The sequence below is a fragment of the Oncorhynchus clarkii genome, chromosome 6, assembly GCF_045791955.1.
Source record: "Oncorhynchus clarkii lewisi isolate Uvic-CL-2024 chromosome 6, UVic_Ocla_1.0, whole genome shotgun sequence".
NCBI classification, from domain to species: domain Eukaryota; kingdom Metazoa; phylum Chordata; class Actinopteri; order Salmoniformes; family Salmonidae; genus Oncorhynchus; species Oncorhynchus clarkii.
Genome location: NC_092152.1, coordinates 63966473 through 63989007, shown reverse-complemented (window position 1 = coordinate 63989007; position 22535 = coordinate 63966473). Strand labels below are relative to the sequence as shown.

Genomic DNA, 22535 nt, shown 5'->3' with positions numbered 1-22535 from the left:
TAGTTGTCAATTGAAGCTTATCCTCAATACTGACAAGGTATGTTGAACAGTATATAAAAAGCAGTTTGCAAGTTCTGGAAAGCTTTTGTGTGAGACAAGGCACAACAATAAATAACAGTATCATCAACATAAGTGAAGTTGTGCATTTTTCACATTTGTCTAAATAATTTATATAAATAGTGAATAAGAGGGGACCAAGTACAGAGCCCTGTGGCACACCATTACAGACCATTTAAAAGACATGAGCCCATCAAATTGAGTGCACAGAGTTCTATCAGACAGTTAGCAAACCATGCAACTGTATGCTCCATAAGACCTACACTCAACAATCTCTGCCTCAGTATAGCATGATCAACTGTATCAAAACCCTTAGAGAGATCAATAAAAAGTGAGACACTGTGCTATTTTTTGTCAAAGGCTTCAGTGATATCATTTAAAACCTTCATGGCTGCAGAATTTGTACTATGCTTCTTCCTGAAGCCCGACTGGTACATTGATAAAATAGTATATAAAAACGTTTAGCTGCTCACTCAAGGGTTTCAATTATTCAACAGGGGTGACAGATTTGAGATTGGCATATAATTATTTAAGAGTTGGAGCGCCCCCTTTTAAAAGTGGTAGGACAAATGCTGATTCCCAGATCTTTGGAATTTCATTATATTACAGGGTTAGAGTGAACAGATTTGTAAGTGGTTCAGCTATGAAATCAGCTGCCAGATTTAAAAAGCAGGGATCAAGAAGATCAGGACCTGCAGATTTTCTCTGATCTAAGGATTTCAGGGCTTTATGTACCTCCTGCACGTAGAATGGCAAAAAGCTCAATGTTTTTGACCAGCTCTCGTTGGTTCATCCACACAGGGTTGTACAGAGACAGAGGACACAATCAAACAGCCTACCAGATGATACAAAGTGCTCATTGAAACATTTCAGTTGTCATATACAGCAACAGTCCTTCAATACACATGACAGTAATTCATTAACATTACTGTTTCCAGACATACTTAATGGCCTTCCAAAACTTTCTAGGGTCATTCAGGTTATCAGTGGTAACAGACAAAATATTCAGACTTGGCCTTCCTGAGAAGAAAATAACACTTGTTTCGTAACTGCCTAAAAAGAAGCCAATCAGTTATCAATGTCATTATCAAATTGTGTCAGATCAGTGCAGTATTCAACAAAAAGGGGCCACCTAACAGAGTGCAAGACTACCTTGAGGCTAGCACCTAATCAAATCAAATCAAATTTTATTTGTCACATACACATGGTTAGCAGATGTTAATGCGAGTGTAGCGAAATGCTTGTGCTTCTAGTTCCGACAATGCAGTAATAACAAGTAATCTAACTAACAATTCCAAAACTACTGTCTTGTACACAGTGTAAGGGGATAAAGAATATGTACATAAGGATATATGAATGAGTGATGGTACAGAGCAGCATAGGCAAGATACAGTAGATGGTATCGGGTACAGTATGTACAAATGAGATGAGTATGTAAACAAAGTGGCATAGTATAGTATAAAGTGGCTAGTGATACATGTATTACATAAGGATACCGTCGATGATATAGAGTACAGTATATACGTATGCGTATGAGATGAATAATGTAGGGTAAGTAACATTTATATAAGGTAGCATTGTTTAAAGTGGCTAGTGATATATTTACATCATTTCCCATCAATTCCCATTATTAAAGTGGCTGGAGTTGAGTCAGTGTCAGTGTGTTGGCAGCAGCCACTCAGTGTTAGTGGTGGCTGTTTAACAGTCTGATGGCCTTGAGATAGAAGCTGTTTTTCAGTCTCTCGGTCCCAGCTTTGATGCACCTGTACTGACCTCGCCTTCTGGATGATAGCGGGGTGAACAGGCAGTGGCTCGGGTGGTTGATGTCCTTGATGATCTTTATGGCCTTCCTGTGACATCGGGTGGTGTAGGTGTCCTGGAGGGCAGGTAGTTTGCCCCCGGTGATGCGTTGTGCAGACCTCACTACCCTCTGGAGAGCCTTACGGTTGAGGGCGGTGCAGTTGCCATACCAGGCGGTGATACAGCCCGCCAGGATGCTCTCGATTGTGCATCTGTAGAAGTTTGTGAGTGCTTTTGGTGACAAGCCGAATTTCTTCAGCCTCCTGAGGTTGAAGAGGCGCTGCTGCGCCTTCTTCACGATGCTGTCTGTGTGAGTGGACCAATTCAGTTTGTCTGTGATGTGTATGCCGAGGAACTTAAAACTTGCTACCCTCTCCACTACTGTTCCATCGATGTGGATAGGGGGGTGTTCCCTCTGCTGTTTCCTGAAGTCCACAATCATCTCCTTAGTTTTGTTGACGTTGAGTGTGAGGTTGTTTTCCTGACACCACACTCCGAGGGCCCTCACCTCCTCCCTGTAGGCCGTCTCATCGTTGTTGGTAATCAAGCCTACCACTGTTGTGTCGTCCGCAAACTTGATGATTGAGTTGGAGGCGTGCGTGGCCACGCAGTCGTGGGTGAACAGGGAGTACAGGAGAGGGCTCAGAACGCAACCTTGTGGGGCCCCAGTGTTGAGGATCAGCGGGGAGGAGATGTTGTTGCCTACCCTCACCACCTGGGGGCGGCCCGTCAGGAAGTCCAGTACCCAGTTGCACAGGGCGGGGTCGAGACCCAGGGTCTCGAGCTTGATGACGAGCTTGGAGGGTACTATGGTGTTGAATGCCGAGCTGTAGTCGATGAACAGCATTCTCACATAGGTATTCCTCTTGTCCAGATGGGTTAGGGCAGTGTGCAGTGTGGTTGAGATTGCATCGTCTGTGGACCTATTTGGGCGGTAAGCAAATTGGAGTGGGTCTAGGGTGTCAGGTAGGGTGGAGGTGATATGGTCCTTGACTAGTCTCTCAAAGCACTTCATGATGACGGATGTGAGTGCTACGGGGCGGTAGTCATTTAGCTCAGTTACCTTAGCTTTCTTGGGAACAGGAACAATGGTGGCCCTCTTGAAGCATGTGGGAACAGCAGACTGGTATAGGGATTGATTGAATATGTCCGTAAACACACCGGCCAGCTGGTCTGCGCATGCTCTGAGGGCGCGGCTGGGGATGCCATCTGGGCCTGCAGCCTTGCGAGGGTTAACACGTTTAAATGTCTTACTCACCTCGGCTGCAGTGAAGGAGAGACCGCATGTTTTCGTTGCAGGCCGTGTCAGTGGCACTGTATTGTCCTCAAAGCGGGCAAAAAAGTTATTTAGTCTGCCTGGGAGCAAGACATCCTGGTCCGTGACTGGGCTGGGTTTCTTCCTGTAGTCCGTGATTGACTGTAGACCCTGCCACATGCCTCTTGTGTCTGAGCCGTTGAATTGAGATTCTACTTTGTCTCTGTACTGGCGCTTAGCTTGTTTGATAGCCTTGCGGAGGGAATAGCTGCACTGTTTGTATTCGGTCATGTTACCAGACACCTTGCCCTGATTAAAAGCAGTGGTTCGCGCTTTCAGTTTCACACGAATGCTGCCATTAATCCACGGTTTCTGGTTAGGGAATGTTTTAATCGTTGCTATGGGAACGACATCTTCAACGCACGTTCTAATGAACTCGCACACCGAATCAGCGTATTCGTCAATGTTATTATCTGACGCAATGGAAACTTCTTCCCGGGGGCCTTTTGTTAAGAGCCCCGACGATAGCCCTTAATGTTAACACACATCGCTTGCGGTAAGGTTTTGGAAATATGGAACGCATGTTATCATTCATATCAGCGTGAAATCATTTTGAAAAAACAAAATGGTTAAAGCAACACCTTTAGGTTTAGTGTTTCCACACAGCCATATCACAGCACTTGTTAAGGAAGACGACCACCAGTGCTATTTAGCAATCTAGCATGTGTAACGTTAACTAGGAGGAAGCACACAGCATATGGATCTGCATATGGATCTGCAAGTCTGCTAGCTAATGTTATAAGTAAGTAGTGTTTTATTTGGAAGATTAGTTTGCTAAAATGAGGTAAGGGCCATATCTTTCGAAAACTGGTCCATAAGCAATGACTGACGTGTAACAGACAGCCGTGGGCGAAGCTACCCGCTTAACACCCTATCGAGAGAAGGGTTTGAGAGCTAGTGCAAAACCTGACAGAATAACAGGACCCCTCTGCATTGAATCAAAGTGAACACTGACCAAACCCATTGTTGGAATTGATCCCTTTGTCCTCAACTTTCTTGTACTATCTTATCAGTTTCAACCCAGCAGTGTTCTGAGGTGCATCAAAGTACATACTACTAGATAAGTTTAATGTTTGGGTCTGCCATATGTTCATGTAAACATAAGGTTATCAGTGTGTTGTGTATGTCAGTGGTCTGAAAAAAGCCTATAATGGATTTAATTGAACAAAAGTTTGTTTGGAAATTGAACATTAAGACCTTTGAATGAATGGGTTACATGCCAGTAAATCAACCTTACCATTGAGACAGCAGAATCAATAGATATTTCTTTATTAAATCCATAATTTTATACACAACAGGAGAGTGTGGATTAAATCAACAGACACCAGGACAAGGCAGAGACTTGAAGAGAAGTGGTTCATCTTGTTGGACACCAGATGACCTGAGGGGAAATGAAAAGGAAACGTTTAATTATTTTAAATTAAGAACTGTAAAGTGCCCGAAGATGTAACATGCGTTTCCCAAAACAGCATGCAGAGAGAACGTTCTCTTAAGTGTGTCGTTGAGGCATGTGTATATACTGATAGGATCGAAAGCAAGGCAGCACTGCTCTCGGGCCAGCTTTCTCCATTGAAATCTTACCTTAAAGCTGCAGTATGTAACTTTCTGGGCAACCCAACCGAGTTCACATAGAAATGGGTTATAGATCTGTCACTCATTGAAAGCAAGTCTAAGAAGTGGTAGATCTGTTATGCGCGCTATATCTATGCTTTCAGGTCTTAAGTTTAGCTTTAGCATCTTTTGGTTTTGTACACCAGCTTCAAATTGATGGACTATTTTTGGTTATGGAAAAGTTATTTCAGAGCAGTACAATGATTCTCTAAACATAACTATTTGAATTTTAGCAACCAGGAAATGGCGGAGCGATTTTCTGCACATTGCACCTTAACAGAATTATTCCACAATACTGACGCTGTATCAGCTCCTAGAGATATCACCTACAGCTGCTAATATTGAAGCAGCTTATTCTAATGCACTAATTAAAACTTGAATGAACATGATTTCAATATAGGCGAATGTAGCCTATACTGTAGGTAGGCTATTTGTCTTTTGATGCAGTCATCTCGGGTTTCATGTGAAGATCTTGATCCTTCGCTTGTTTAACATTTAGAGACATTGGAAACTTTGTATTTGCATTCAACTTTGTTATGTTATCTGAGGTCACAAAGACTGATAAACATTTTGATTCTGTTTCGCGGAGATCTGAATAACGTCACACGGTAGGGGGAAAACACATTTAACGGTGCGCGTCGCTGTTTTACAAGTGGTCTGAGGCAGTTGGTAAATAAAATGTTTAAGTGCAACTTCAATAAAAATGTTGGGACACAACTTGGAGATTTAATGATGCCCCTACAAAGGTTGTAACGATGAACTTAGCCTTAAGATGCTTTTGAGGTCCCAGAGCATTTGTTTTTCAATGTGTAAGCACTTACCCAGAGGATGTCTATAATATGTCCATGCCCAGATCCTCAGGTGTGGAGATACCCAGCTCAATCAGAGTGGGCTGCAGTTCTTGAATCAGGTATGGGTAGATATCTTTGTGGGGACCAGATTTGTCCTGTTACAAAGAGAGGATGATCAAGTTCACCATAGGGAATATTGAAGACTCCAGAAGTTTCCTAAATTACTAGTATATTATGTGAATAAATTCAAAATGAAATCCAACTTATTTTACATGTTAAACACCTTTTCACAAGAAAGTGACATACAGAACAAAAATATAAACGCAACATGTAAAGTGTTGGTCCCATGAGCTGAAATAAGATCCCAGAAATGTTCCATATGCATAGTGCATTTTTCTCAAATGTTTACATGCCTGTTAGTGAGCATATTTTTATTTTACCTTTATTTAACTAGGCAAGTCAGTTAAGAACAAATTCTTATTTTCAATGACAGCCTAGGAACAGTGGGTTAACTGCCTTGTTCAGGGGCAGAACGACAGATTTTTAACTTGTCAGCTCGGAGATTCACTCTTGCAACCTTTCCGTTACTAGTTCAACACCTGCCGCCCCAGCATTGCTGCTTTGCCAAGATAATCCATCCACCTGACAGGTGTGGCATACAAAGAAGCTGATTAAACAGCATGATCATTATACAGGTACACCTTGTGCTGGGGACAAAAGGCCACTAAAATGTGCAGTTTTGTCACAACACAATGCCACAGATGTCTCAAGTTGAGGGAGCGTGCAATTGGCATACTGAAAACAGGAATGTCAACCAGAGTTGTTGCCAGAGAATTTAAATGTTTGTTTCTCTACCATAAGCTGCCTCCAACAACATTTTAGAGAATTTAGCAGTACGTCCAACCGGTCTCACAACCACGTGTAACCGCACTAGTCCAGGACCTCCACATCCGGCTTCACCTGCGGGATTGTCTGAGACCAGCCACCCGAACTGCTGATGAAACAGGAGTATTTCTGTCTGTAATAAAGCCCTTTTGTTGGGAAAAAAAAACAACTGTCTGATTAGCTGGGCTTATGCCCTCCCAGGCCCACCCATGCTGTGCCCCTGCCCAGTCATGTGAATCCATAGATTAGGGCCCAATTAATTTTTATTGACAGATTTCCTTATATGAACTGTAACTCATTGAAATTGTTGCATTTTTTAAATTCAGTATAGCATAAAAATAGATTATGCTGTGAACCTTCCGGCTAGTCAAATAAAATTAAAAAGTCCGCTACATTGAAAGTGAGGAATTAGTACTAAAGGTCGACCGATTAATCGGAATGCCAGATTAAGTTTTCATAACAATCGGAAATCTGTATTTTTGGGCGCTGATTTTGCCGTTTAAATGTATTTTTAAAAATACATTTATTTAACTAGGCAAGTCAGTTAAGAACACATTCTTATTTTCAATGACAGCCTAGGAACAGTGGGTTAACTGCCTTGTTCAGAGGCAGAACGACAGATTTTCACCTTCTCAGCTTGGGGGATCCAATCTTGCAACCTTACAGTTAACTAGTCCAACGCTCAAACCACCTGCCTCTCACTGCGGCTATGGAATCCTGACCTGTTCACCAGACGTGCTACCTGTCCCAGACCTATTATTTGACCATGCTGGTCATTTATGAACATTTGAACATCTTGGCCATGTTCTGTTATAATCTCTACCCGGCACAGCCAGAAGAGGACTGGCCACCCCTCATAGTCTGGTTCCTCTCTAGGTTTCTTCCTAGGTTTTGGCCTTTCTAGGGAGTTTTTCCTAGCCAATGTGCTTCAACACCTGCATTGCTTGCTGTTTGGGGTTTTTAGGCTGGGTTTCTGTACAGCACTTTGAGATGTCAGCTGATGTAAGAAGAGCTATATAAATACATTTGATTGAGTTTATTTTTACAGGGACAGTGCACATTAATCAACGTTTCAGTAAAAGTGCCGGTTTTAGCCAGCCGGCTAATTTTCAACCGCAGTCCCTGGGTAGCTTATTAAAAACAATTACAATATAGACAATCATTGAGAAGGTAGCACACGCAGAGCAACATAGGACAAGCAAGACGTAGCATACAGACAGAGCAACATAGAACAAAAAGCAGCAAGACAAAATTCATAAAAGTAACAAAGTGTTTCCACACCTCACAAGCTACAGACAACAGACATGGAAAGCGGCAATACACAGCTAGGGATTATGATCACAAATCTGATTGACCTTTAGCCATGTATTCATACATTTTGTGAAAGTGTGATAGGTGGTGCAGTTCTGTGTCTGAAGGCAGTGTATTCCAGACATGGGAAGCTCGCACAGAGGAAGCAGATTTACTAAAGGTGCTTATCCTTAAGGGAACTATACAGTCACCTCTCATGGCAGACCTTGTGGATCTGCTGCCATATGTTTGGGTTTTCTGTTTAACAAAAATAATGAGTGGAGGGGGAGCCAGGTCATTTAGGATATTGAATACAAGACATGCAGTGTATTGCACAAGATTCTCCCAACTCAGGAGCTCATGTTTTCTGAGGATGTAACAGTGATGATGGCTATTGGGCTTCCTATCAAGCACTTTGAGAGCCTGTTTGTAGACAGACTGAATAGGTTTTAATGTTGTACAGCAAGCTTGGGCCCAACTAGTCAAGCAGTATGTTAAGTGGGGGAGTATCATAGATTTGAAGTACAGTTTTGCTACCTCTGTAGTCAAACAATTTCGTATTAAACGGAAATTAGCTAGGTTGAATTGTTTTTTTCCCCCCACATGCTTTTTAAGAGGTTGGAATCAAGTATGATGCCAAGGTACTTAAAATCAGATACCCCCTGGAGCTTCTCCCCTGACACAGACATCTGGCTCAGTAGCATCTGTTGCCCTCTGTGAAGAACATGCAAAAGTTTCACATTGAGATGCAAACACGAGTCACTGAGCCACTTTGTAACCTGGACCATTACAGTAGTGAGTTCTTGTGCAGCTTGTTATGTGCATGCAAAGAGCAAACATCACTACCATCTGCATACATTTTAACTTCAGACCCAGTACAGACAGAAGGCAGATCATTAATGTACAGACTGAACAGGAGGGGCCCCAGTATTGACCCTTGGGGCACGCTCACATTATAGCTACGAGTGGGCTCATTGCTCACTCGAAGTTCTGCCTTTAAGGTATGATTCCATCCATCAAGGCATCGGGGCAAAAGTTGAACTTGGACAATTTTGTGATGAGACTCATGGTTAACAGTATCAAAAGCCTTCCTTTAGGTCCAGAAACACAGCCCCAACAACGCCCCCTTTGTCCATCTTGAACTTCACATTTTCCAGAAGAAAGCAGTTGGTCATTTCTGTGGAGTGTTTCGCTCTGAAGCCAACCTGCATGAAGTGTAATGTGAAGGGGCTGTTGTTGAGGTGGGTAATCAGTTGTTATGCTACACTTTAACAACCTTTGACACCACATGTAGTATACTAATGGGCCTGTAGTTTATCACGTCAGCAGGGTCGCCCGATTTAAAGATGGCCGTTATTATGGCCGACTTCCATACCCTTGGAAACACCCCGAGACCAATAGATGTGTTGGTGACCTTAGTAATGGGGCCAATGAGTGACTCTTTGTAGTTTAAGAAAGGTAGAGTCCAGCCCAAACACATCTTTGGCTTTAGAGTTCTTTAGTGAGCTAATCACCTTGTTCACCTTTGACTCAGAAACCTTCCTTAGGTTGAGCGTCATTCACTAGCACCGAGCCCAATAAACCAGTGAAGGGGTTCTGTGTCAGTACCATGACAGAGTCAAAAGTAGGAATTGAAGGCTATTGCCATTTCGATAGCATCCTGTGTTACATTGTTATTCGCCATGATTTCTAGTCTTTTGCAGTGTTACTATGGTCTTTCCCTGTTAACTTTTTTAGATTCTCCCAAATCAATTTAGAATTTCACTTTGCTTCACCAATTATGTTAATAAAAAAGTTTGCCTTGGCCTGTCTGATTTCTTTCATCACCTTATTTCTCAACATGGTAAACCTACGCCTGTCATGCTCCAATTTGGATCTTAGGGCTATTTTTAGAGCATAATCTCGTTCTTTCATCAATTTCCAGATTTCTCCATTTAGCCAAGGAAGAGGGCTCTTTTGGCCAGGTTTGGATTTGATTTTCTTTAGGAAACCATTTAATGTTGTCTGGATTGTGGATAGAAAAACCTGACTATCAGCTTCCACATCTGTATACGACAAGAGATCATTCCAGTGAAATTCCCTTAAATTGCATTTTCAAAAGTGTAATTCACTCTTAGAAAGCCGGCTCAACTGAGAATACCTAACAGTAGAGGTTAAACCTGCTCTTAGACAGCTTTCTGGCTATAAGTGTCAGATTATGATCAGATAGCCGAATAACCATATTTAATGGTTTAATACTGAACACCAAATCAATTTGTGTTTTAGCCCAACAGGTCACCCTGGTTGGCCCTTTAACTAGCTGTGTAAGGTCAAAGGTATTAGTGGTCCGTTTGAGGGTTTCCTACAAGACTTGTCTTCATAATTAATGTTAAAATCTCCCATTAAGATGACCTCTTTCCCAAAATCACATTCCCTAAGCATGTTATTAAACTGATCAAAAACCACTTGGTGGAAGGTGGCCTATACATTCCAATAAGGGTAAAAGACATTGCACTCCACGAGGAGACTGCCTGTTACACGAATGCAGTAGAAGCCAAGGTAAGTTGCTAGCTAGCATTACACTTCTTATAAAAAAAAAAAAAAACACTAGTTGTAACTACACATGGTTGATGATATTACTTGTTTATCTAGCGTGTCCTGCGTTGCATATAATCGATTTAACAAAAGCGCATTTGCGAAAAAAGCAATCGTTGGACGCCTGTCCCTAACCATAAACACCAATGCCTTTCTTAAAAGCAATACACAGAAGTATATATTTTTAAACCTGCATATTTAGCTAAAAGAAATCCAGGTTAGCAGGCAATATTAACCAGGTGAAATTGTGTCATTTCTCTTGTGTTCATTGCACGCAGAGTCAGGGTATATGCAACAGTTTGGGCTGCCTTGGCTCATTGCGAACTAATTTGCCAGAATTTTACATAATTATGACATAACATTGATACGTAATTATGACATAACATTGAAGGTTGTGCAATGTAACAAGAATATTTAGACTTAGTGATGGCACCCGTTAGATGAAATACGGAACGGTTCCGTATTTCACTGAAAGAATAAACGTTGTGTTTGAGATGCTAGTTTCCGGATTCGGCCATATTAATGACTTAATGCATGTGTGTTATGTTATAATTAAGTCTATGATTTGATAGAGCAGTCTGAGCGATGGTAGGCAGCAGCAGGCTCGTAAGCATTAATTCAAACAGCACTTTCGTGCGTTTTGCCAGCAGCTCTTCGCAAGCAGAGCGCTGTTTATGACTTCAAGCCTATTAGACTAATGGTTGGTGTAACCGATGTGAAATGGCTAGCTAGTTAGCTGGGAGTGCGCTAATAGCGTTTCAAAACGTCACTCGCTCGGAGACTTGGAGTAGTTAATCTCCTTGCTCTGCAAGGGCTGCAGATTTTGTGGAGCAATGGGTAACTCTGTGTCGAGTGTGGCTGTTGTCGATGTGTTCCTGGTTCGAGCCCAGGGAGGAGCGAGGAGAGGGACAGAAGCTATACTGTTACACTGGCAATACTATAGTGCCTATAAGAACATCCAATAGCCATAGGTATATGAAATTTAAATGGTATAGAGAGAGAAATAGTCCTATAAATACTATATTACCTACAACCTCTTACCTTGGAATATTGAAGTCTCATGTTAAAAGGAACCACCAGCTTTCATATGTTCTCATGTTCTGAGCAAGGATCTGAAACGTTAGCTTTTTTACATGGCACATATTGCATATTGGCACATATTACTTTCTTCAACACTTTGTTTTTGCATTATTTAAACCAAATTGAACATGTTTCATTATTTATTTGAGGCTAAATTGATTTCTATTGATGTATTATATTAAGTTAAAATAAGTGTTCATTCAGTATTGTTGTAATTGTCATTATTACAAATAAATTAAAATCGGCATTGGCTTTTTTTGGTCCTCCAATAAAATCGGTATCGGCGTTGAAAAATCATAAAATCGGTCGACCTCTAATTAGTACACGTACTAATTAAGGAGTTTGACTGTTCTTTTTGTACAGCTAGGTGGTTCATGTGAGGATTAAAGTCTGCTTCCACCAAATATAAGAAATAGCCAAAACCCTAAAAGTCAATAGTACAGTTCCCCTGAAATAAGCAGTGTTTTACAAAGCTACTGGAATGTTAAACGTACTTTATTAGTGAATTTGTCTGTGAATGGAAGTAATTTAAGCTCAGTAATCTGTACAATTTTCAAATTTAACCATCTGGAACAAAAACACCCGAATATGATAAACATGTAGAATGTTTCACCCATGTGGAAGCTAGGTGAATTGCAATAGGCCCACTCACTTGGGAGCCAGGCCCACCCAATCAGAATGCATTTTCCCCCCACAAGAGATTTATTACAGACAGAAACTACATTTCTGGGATTTTATTTCAGCTCATGAAACATGGGTCCAACGCTTTACATGTTGCATTTATATTTTTGTTCAGTATATTATGGACATTTTCTGAAATTACAATGCAAAAATGGAAGTTATTTTCCATGTAGACATATGATAAAAGCAGTGAGTATATCCACACTTATGTAGTTCTGTCCTTGAGCTGTTCTTGTCTAATAATGCTCTGTATTATGTCATGTTTAATGTGTGGACCCCATGAAGTGTAGCTACTGCTTTCACGACAGCTAATGTGGATCCTAATACAGTGCAGTCAGAAAGTATTCAGACCCCTTGACTTTTCCAGTTTCATCCATTTTAGAAAAAGGCTGTAATGTAAATTGTTTCCTCCCCCTCAATCTACACACAATACCCCATAATGACAAAGCAAAAACAGGTTTACACATTTTATTTTATTTATCTCTCAATATAAAAATAATTAACATATATGTATTCAGACCCTTTAATTTTTTGAGCACCTTTGGCAGCGATTACAGCCGAGTCTTCTTGGGTATGAGGCGACAAGCTTGGCACACCTGTATTTGGGGAGTTTCTCGCATTCTTCTCTGCAGATCCTCTCATGCCATGTCAGGATGGATGGGGAGCGTTGCTGCACAGCTATTTTCAGATCTCTCCAAAGATGTTCGATCGGGTTCAAGTCCGGGCTCTGGCTGGGCCACAAAAGGAGATTCAGAGACTTGTCCCGAAGCCACCCCTGCATTCTCTTGGCTGTGTGCTTACGGTCCTGAGTGCTCTGGAGTTCAAGGTTTTGTACTTTGCTCCGTTCATCTTTCCCTTGATCCTGACAAGTCTCCCAATCCCGACCACTGAAAAACATCCCCACAGCATGGTGCTGCCACCACCATGCGTCACTGTAGTGATGGTGCCAGGTTTCCTACAGACGTGACGCTTGGCATTCAGGCAAAAGAGTTCAATCTTGGTTTCATCAGACCAGAAAACCTTGTTTCTCATGGTCTGAGAGTGCTTTTAGGTGCCTTTTGGCAAACTCATAGCGGGCTGTCATATGCCTTTTTACTGAGTGGTGGTTTCCGTCTGGCCACTCTACCATAAAGGCCTGATTGGTGGAGTGCTGCAGAGATGGTTGTCCTTCTGGAAGGTTTCTCCCATCTCCACAGAGGAACTCTGGAGCGCTGTCAATGACCATCGGGTTCTTGAACACCTCCCTGACCAAGGCCCTTCTCCCACGATTGCTGTTTGGCCGGGCGGCCAGCTCTAGGAAGAGTCTTGGTGGTTCCAAACTTCTATTTAATATTGATTGAGGCCACCGTTCTTGGGGACCTTCAATGCTGCAGACATTTTTTGGTACCCTTCCCCAGATCTGTGCCTCAAAACAATCCTGTCCCGGAGCTCTACGGACAATTCATTCGACCTCATGGCTAGGACACCGGTGTGTGTGCCTTTCCAAATCATGTCCAATCAATAGAATTTACCACAGGTGGACTCCAAGTTGAAGAAACATCAAGGATGCTCAATGGAAACAGGATGCACCCTGAGCTCAATTTCAAGTCTCATAGCAAAGGGTCTGAATAATTATGTAAATAAGGTATGTTTATTTTTAATACCCGTTTTAGCTTTCATTATTGTGTGTAGATTGAGGGGGGGGGGGGGGGAGAAATAGCCTTAATTTAAAATGGATTAAATTATCGTAACAATGTGGAAAATGTCAAGGGGTCTGAACACTGACTGCACTTATACAATTCCAGAATATATACACGTTTATTTTATTGAGATGACTTCACTAGGAGTTGGTAGGGGAAGCTGTGCAGCTCACCTTGACTGCCTCGAGGATGCGGATAGCACTGGCCAAGTCATTCAACCTTCGGCAAGCACGAAGAGCTGAGTCGAGGATTTTGGGTTCAGGTACCAGGTCATAGCCAATTAGTGTGTTCATGCCTATGGGATGTGGAATGGGATTCAAGCATACACCATTATACATTCTCAAATTTGATAGTTTAAATTGTATTTTTAGAAAATCTGTCTATCCATTAGTCTCCAACTCAAACTGAAAGAAAGATTATTGTAGACCTTCGGCAAAAGTGCAGACGTATTTTCAATATTCTTTAGAAGATCACCTTTCTTCAGCTCCCAGGCATCAATGTCTGGCTTGCTGAAATAAGTGACCCAACGGGCATCAAACTCCTCATCTGTCTCCACCTTGGCATGGGAGTAGCATCGGGAGGCCAAAGGAGCTGCAACAAAGAAAACAAACATTAGATCATAGAGGTCGAGGCCTATTTGTAGATGCTTGACTGAAGAAAAAAAAATATGCATACATACACACTTCAATTCTCATGAAAAAGCAGGTGAGCCATAACCTATACCTGCTGTCAGACATGTCATCTCACTACCAGCTGATTTCAAATGCAATTTTTGCAGCCCAGGGTGTTGTTTTGAGGACTTTGCCTGTGTGCTCCACTAAGATATATTCAAGGGAAACTGACCTGTAAACATCACATGCATAATTGCAATATCAAATGAAATTGTATTTGTCACATGCGCAGAACACAACAGGTGTTCACCTTACAGTGAAATGCTTACTTACAAGCCCTAACCAACAATGCAGTTTTTTAAAATTAATTAACTTTAAAATAAACAATGAAAAGAGTAACAGTAAAATAAGAATAGTGAGGCTATATACAGGGGGTACCAGTACAGAGTCAATGTTAGTCGAGGTAATATGTACATGTAGAGTTATTAAAGTGACTATGCATAGATAAGAGTAGCAGTATAAAAGGCAGCGGGATACAAGTAATCAGGGTAGCCATTTGATTAAATGTTCAGGAGGCTTATGGCTTGGGGGTAGAAGCTGTTTAGAAGCCTCTTGGACCTAGACTTGGTGCTCCGGTGGTACCGTTTGCCATGCGGTAGCAGAGAACAGTCTATGACTAGGGTGGCTGGAGTCTGAACGTTTTTAGGGCCATCCTCTGACACCGCCTGGGATAGAGGTCCTGGATGGCAGGAAGCTTGGCCCCAGTGATGTACTGGGCTGTACGCACTAGCCTCTGTAGTGCCTTGCAGTCGGAGGCCGAGCAGTTGCCATACCAGACAGTGATGCAACCAGCCAGGATGCTCTCAATGGTGTAGCTGTAGAACATTGAGGATCTGAGGACCCATGCCAAATCTTTTCAGTCTCCCGAGGGGGGAATAGGTTTTGTCGTGCCCTCTTCATGACGGTCTTGGAACATGTTAGTTTGTTGGTGATGTGGATACCAAGGAACTTGAAGCTCTCAACCTGCTCCACTACAGCCCTGTCGGTGAGAATGGGGGCGCGCTCGGTACTCTTTTTCCTGTAGTCCACAATCATCTCCTTTGTCTTGATCACATTGAGGGGGAGGTTGTTGTCCTGGCACCACACGGCCAGGTTTCTGACCTCCTCCCGACAGGCTGTCTCATCGTTGTCACTGTTGTGTCATCTGCAAACTTGGTGTTGGAGTCGTGCCTGGCCGTGAAGTCATGAGTGAACAGGGAGTACAGGAGGGGACTGAGCACACACCCCTGAGGAGCCTCCGTGTTGAGGATCAGCATGGCGGATGTGCTGTTACCTAACCTTACCACCTGGGTGTGGCCCGTCAGGAAGTCCAGGATCCAGTTTCAGAAGGTGTTTAGTCCCAGGGTCCTTACCTTATTGATGAGCTTCGAGGGCACTATGGTGTTGAACGCTGAGCTGTAGTCAATGAATAGAATTCTCACATAGGTGTTCCTTTTGTCCAGGTGGGAAAGGGTAGTGTGGAGTGCAATAGAGATTGCATCATCTGTGGATCTGTTAGGGCAGTATGCAAATTGGAGTGGGTCTAGGGTTTCTGGGATAATGGTGATGTGAGCCATGACCAGCCTTTCAAAGCACTTCATGGCTACAGACGTGAGTGCTACGGGTCGGTAGTCATTTAGGCAGGTTACCTTTGTGTTCTTTGGCACAGGGACTATGGTGGTCTTGGTATTACAGACTCAGACAGGGAGAAGTTGAAAATGTTAGTGAAGTCACTTGCCAGTTGGTCAGCGCATGCTCAGAATTCACGTCCTGGTTATCAGTCTGGCCCTGCGGCCTTGTGAATGTTTACCTGTTGAAAGGTCTTACATCAGCTGCGGAGAATGGCAGGTAGCCTAGTGATTAGAGCGTTGGACTAGTAACCAAAAGGTTGCATGATCGAATCCCCGAGCTGACAAGGTAAAAAAAAAAAAATCTGTTCTGCCCCTGAACAAGGCAGTTAACACTGTTCCTAGGCCGCCATTGAAAATAAGAATTTGTTCTTGACTAACTTGCCTACATTTAAATAAAGGAGCATGATCACAGTCATCCGGAACAGCTGATGCTCTCATACATGTTTCAGTGTTATTGCCTCGAAGCGAGCATAGAAGTAATTTAGCTCATCTGGTAGGCTCATGTCACCGGGTAGCTCTCTGCACTATCCCAGATCAAGAGCAGTAGATGGTGTAGGACATGACCATACACTGGTTTGACCACAAGGTCTAGAGTTTCTGCGCATTGTTGTGTACCATTGTTGCCAACTTAACGACTTTGTCGCTATATTTAGCGAGTATTCAGACCACTCTAGCCACACATTTAAAAAAAATTTTTTGACTAGAGACAAATTTAACGACTTTTTCCTGGTGTTATTGGAGACCGACGTGAAAGCACATATTGTTCTTACTCTTCTCAACGAGCAGCGGGTGCTGCCGTGGGCCCCACCACCGTCCCAAAGCACTCAGACGGCCTAGTCCTCACGCAGCAGTCCCTCCCAGCTGCAGTCAGAGCAGGAGATGTTGACCCCTCCGCATCCAGACTGCAAATGAATCACGCATGCGGGAAGCCGCCGCTGGCTGATGTTGGTGTTCACATACTGGAGAGGGAGTGCAAAACAACGACGCTGGACAGAGTGGAATCAAGTGTAGCAAAAAGGCAGTTTATTTAAAGTCAGAGATATCTCGTCCTGCAGTTAAGCGTGCACGGACCTAAGCATATGGCTCTGTCAGGAGTCAGCTAATTAGGCTGCCTAAACAGAATTTGCAGCAGAATGTATACACAGAATAATGTAGGTGGAGTCTCGTCGTGTTGGTCTTCTGACTGGTCCTGAAGAGTTGGAGGCGGGCCTGCTCTATCCAGAGCAGGAGCCCCATTGGTGCACAGCAGAGTCCTATGCTCTTGGCACCCGACCAGTAGAGGGGGGTGGAGTGTGAGTGTGCGTGCTCATGAAATGTCTGTGTGTCAAGGAAGCGTGAGATAAGGGGAACTGGCAGTGTCTGCTTTAGGCTCAGGTGTTTCCTGTTTTTGCAGGAGTGCAAGCAAAGACCAATGTCAGTGAAATAGTTTGGCACTAAGCTCGTTAGTGTTGCAGGATGTTCTTTGTAGTTTACAGGGGAGTATATTTGAGTGATGGCAGCCATATGTCCTTCGGATAATCATGTTATTGCACGTAGGCTCTAAACTTGACTGAGGATACTGGGCCCAGAGTTATCTGAGGACATCCGGTTTAACCAGAGCGTTGGCCAGCTAGTAATGCTTGATATATGAATATTTATATAACACTGATCACACCCTGGCTTACATTCAGGGCGGGATGTAAATGTAAAATGTTCTGTCTAAAATAAAATCACTGCACAAACATAAATCACTGCATTTGACTCACACAGCCTCAGTCACTTACTCACCTTGTCCACTGTGTGTGTGTGCCTCTGTGACTGACATAAGGTAAACATCTAGCTGGCTAGCTCATGTCTCAGTCTAAACTGTACACTCAAAAATACAGAAAGGAGTGGGAATCAAACCTTGAATTCAGAGGCTGGTTGAAGCCATTTATTGGAGATCATACACGGGCATACTGCCTGTATTTTAAGGCTGATTTCTACACTAAACATAGCGATGTAAAACATTTTTAAAAAAACACAAAAAAAACACGACAACTCAAAAACATACTCAAAAGGCAGAGCCTTATAACAGTTCCACCCAAAACAAGCTGCCATTTATGGTTAAAAAAAAACGTATCTGCAAAAAATGCTGAGGCCACAATGGCATTAGCTATCGCTGAACACTGTACCATGCTGGCATGTGATCACATTGGAGAAGCATGTAGAGCTGCTTTCTCAGACTCCACTGCTGCTACCCACTTCAAAATGCACAGGACAAAGTGCACAGAAATGATTAATGGTGTTCTAGCACCATACTTTCTGAAAAAGTTGGTCGCAGATGTGGGTGACCAGTGTTTCAGCCTCCTCGATGAGTCCATGGATGTAAGTGTTTCTAGGAGTTGTGATAAGGTACTTTAGTGAGACCAAGCAGACAATTGTATCAACATTTCTGGGGCTTGTTGAGTTGGAGATGCCAAATCTATAGCCCGTGCTATTGTGGCTTTCCGCGAGAAGTGGTGTCTTAAGAAAGAGAAACTCCTGGGGATAGGGACTGAATGCCTCTTATGACGGGGATTAACAATGAGGTCCATAAAGTGCTGAAGGAGGAGTATAGCCTCATATCCGGTTCTTATTCGCTGTGTGTGCGCCACTCTGCAGCTTGCTGTAAGTCATGCTTCCAATGACACCATCTCCCGTAGTGTGGAGTACTTGGTACGAGTGACTTATAACTGGTTTTTAGTGTCTCCAAAGCGCAGGGAGGCCTATAAGGCCATATATGAGACCAACAACTGTGGGGAGAAACCTTTACAGATAACCAAGGTGTGTGCCACACGTTAGCTCTCCATTGAATCTGCGGTTTCACGCATTTTGGACCAGTGGGAGGAGCTTAGGCTGCATTTCGCAGTCACCAAGTCCAGTGAACACTGCTACATCGCTGAGGTTTTATACTCCATGTACAGTGATCCTCAAAACATATTGTATCTGACTTTTTTGAAGTCAGTGCTGGGTGAGGTACAGTTGGCCATCAAGGCTTTTGAGGGAGAGCCAGTAGATCCTCTTAAGCTTGGTTAGCCTGATCAAGTCTGTGAGCAGCGGGGTGCTGAATCCACTGGCAAATGTTGATGTAAGCAAAGGGCCAATAGATGGGTACATCAGTCCCAAACCGTACCTTGGTTACCTTTTTAAGTCAAAGGCAGTGGAGCTCCACCTTGCGCCTGAGGATGAAAACAATGTCCGAAAGCGGTGTGTAGCCTTCACCATTTCCCTCACTAATGAGTTGAGGGTGAGATTGCCGGACAACATCGAAGCATTGCAGTACATGTCAGATTTCAATGTGGAGGAAACGCTAAAGCACAATAAGAGCCCTGGAGAAATAGAAAAAAATAGCTAAGCTCCTTGGCTACTCCCCTGCCGGGATAGACAAGATTGTCCAGCAATGGCGTGCCAGCCATCTTAGTAAATGGAACGAGACAAAAAAAACACACTGGGCTTCTGGAGTGAGTTTTGGAAGTTCAGGGATGCTGCTGATATCAACCCGTTTCAAGAACTTTCCATGGCTGCTGTGTCTGTGTTGTCCTTGCCACACTCGAATGCTGAAGTCGAGAGTGTATTCAGCCAGATGAGTGGTAAAAAGCAAACTTAGAAATCTGATGTCCTTGCAGACCCTTAACTCCATCCTGTACATTCGATATGGACTGAAGCCGTCTGGTGAGGCTTGCTATGAGCACCAGCTGCCTGATAATGTTTTGCAGCTTTTTGGCATATCAGCTGCTTACTCATTTAAGTCAGCTCCCTCAGTTGCTGAAACTGCCATAGAGAGCCTTGACAAAAATGACAATGACCCACTCTTTCTGTGAGCCAGCACAGCCTGTGTGAGTGAGGGGGGTCAGATTTTTTTTATTCACCTGAATTAGGGCCAGATTCATTAACATAATTTTCACATTGCCATTGACAGTTTTTTCTAATGTCTCTTTTTGGTCCATTTAGATTGTATAAAAATGTAAAACATGTTATGGTTAAAAATGTCCATGTTTTACTGTGACTTGTAGTGGACCAAGTGGACCATAAGGTTAAAACCCAAACCAAATAAATAAAAATAATAAAAAACTAAGTAACTCCGCCAGTGTCTCTTTTGGGTCACTTTTGCCAGTCCCATGCCCGGATATAGGAGGAGGGTTGGAATTGTGACTTAACATTTTTAAATAAGATAGACAGATGAAAGTTAATTTGTAGTTCTAAACCGTTATTTGGGTGTTTTTTACTCACTGTCTCTCCCACGACATTATTCCTCTCTCCTACAGCGTCCATCACAATTACTTGCACATGGCCAATTATGCAAATTAGGTGATGATGTAATTTAGCGACTTTTAGGACAGCCAATAGCTACTTTCCTTACTGAGGAGTTGGCAACACTGCTGTGACTCCCTCAAAAAAACGAATCATGGGTCATCAGAAGGACACATGCTAAAGTTAACTAGCTGTCTGATGGTTCTATACATTCACACTGGATATGGCATCAATTTAAGAACGTGAAAACTCTACACTTTATGGGCACCAAGAAATGTTACTTTAGATCAAATGAAAATCAATGTCACCCTGACGCAAACGTTAGTCCCATTGACTTAGCTTTAGCTAGCTAGCTATATAGCTAATGCCATCTAGTCTAATCAGCGGTGTATGATCAGAATACATGTGACTTCATACTTAACGTAATGCTTCGAATTTGCCTAATGAGATATATATATATATATATATATGTCGAGTTTTGTTTAGACTACCGTAACGTTACATTCCACATACCACTAACGTTAGCTAGCTAGCTTGATGGCTACTTGCTATGGACAACTGGCAAGCAAGCTAACACGAAAGGCAAACCGTTTTATGAATAAATATACAATTAATAGGCTTTGCAGTCAATCCTACCCGAGTAGCATGGTCGTGTCCGCGTTAAACTCCGTACCCCAGAGGTTGAAAGTCGAACAACAGGTCTGAACATCTTGCCGACCGGTGAGAATTAGTGGCTAACGGTGTCGTATGCTAAGGAACCGAGTCAGAGGGACATCGAAAAGGGAAGCAATTGAGTCTGCGCAAAACCGCAGGGCCTACGTGCTGGGAGACAACCGCGCGAGGTAGGCTGTTAGCCTCACCTTTGGTGGTCTTATCAACAACTGCCATTTGGAAATAAATGCATACAATGAACATACACCTTCAGGTAATACATTCAACCCAGGGTCGTTACAACATAATTGCTGTAAATACACACTCCCATGGCAGTGTTAACCTGCCTAACGCAGTAAGTAAACTGCGAGGCTACATTACCCACTGATAACTGGGGCTTTCGAATGTCTAAGGCACTGCATCTCAGTGTTAGGTGTCACTACAGACCCTGGTTCGATTCGAGGCTGTATCACAATCGGCCGTGATTGGGAGTCCCATATGGCGGCGAACAATTGGCCCAGCGTCCTTAGGGTTTGGCCGGGGTAGGCTGTCATTTTGTAAATAAGAATTTGTTCTTAACTGGCTTGCCTAATTAAATAAAACAATTAAAACAGGGCATTGCTTGCAGTATGGTTTTGGAAGCATATAAACGATCTTTCCTATCAGTGAGAAATCATTTTAGAAAAACAAAGCTACAATTGATACACACCTTTTTATAGGGTTAGGGTTCCCAGACGGCCATATGTCCATGTTACAGCGCTTGTGTACAGAGGGAAGAGAGATTGGACGACCTGTGCTAATTAGCTATCCCTATCTGAACACCTGTGTGTAAACGGACAGCCTGGTCACATTGACTAGACGTAAAATATTAAACGCCAATCCGGGACACTCAAATAAGTATATGTTATGTCTGGTATGTTTACATGAGACAGAAGGTTACTTAGGCCAAAAACTAATGGAGGGTGGGTGTATAACATGAACATCTAGGAACCTAAGGGTTGTGTGTTAATCTCATCATCGACAATTTTAGCGTTTGAACTAATTAGCAACTTTGCAGCTGCTTACTACCTTTTAGCTAAACTCAGCAAAAAAAAGAAACATCCCTTTTTCAGGACCTTGTCTTTCAAAGATAATTCGTAAAAATCCAAATAACTTCACAGATCTTCATTGTAAAGGGTTTCAACACTGTTTCCCATGCTTGTTCAATGAACCATAAATAATTAATGTACATGTACCTGTCGAAAGGTTGTTAAGACACTAACAGCTTACAGACAGTAGGCAATTAAGGTCACAGTTATGAAACCTTAGGACACTAAAGAGGCCTTTCTACTGACTCTGAAAACCCCCAAAAAGAAAGATGCCCAGTGTCCCTGCTCATCTGTTGAATGTGCCTTAGGCATGCTGCAAGGAGGCATGAGGACTACAGATGTGGCCAGGGCAATAAATTGCAATGTCCGTACTGTGAGACAGTGACAGAGACAGCCTAAGACAGTGCTACAGGGAGACCGGACGGACAGCTGATTGACCTCGCAGTGGCAGACCACGTGTAACAACACCTGCACAGGATCGGTACATCCGAACATCACACC

General features: G+C 42.9%; 1 protein-coding gene across 1 annotated transcript; it reads right to left on the bottom strand.

The window, feature by feature from the left end:
• Window positions 1-4425: 4425 nt before the first annotated feature.
• LOC139411424 (cytochrome c oxidase subunit 5A, mitochondrial-like) lies at window positions 4426-21106 on the bottom strand. Its single transcript, XM_071157770.1, has 5 exons — window positions 20932-21106; window positions 14238-14354; window positions 13937-14058; window positions 5605-5729; window positions 4426-4553 (listed from the first exon to the last, which is right to left on the bottom strand). Exons 1-4 carry the CDS (start codon window positions 21002-21004, stop codon window positions 5616-5618), a joined length of 426 nt encoding a protein of 141 aa, XP_071013871.1. The 5' UTR covers window positions 21005-21106; the 3' UTR covers window positions 4426-4553; window positions 5605-5615.
• Between the last annotated feature and the right edge of the window lie 1429 nt (window positions 21107-22535).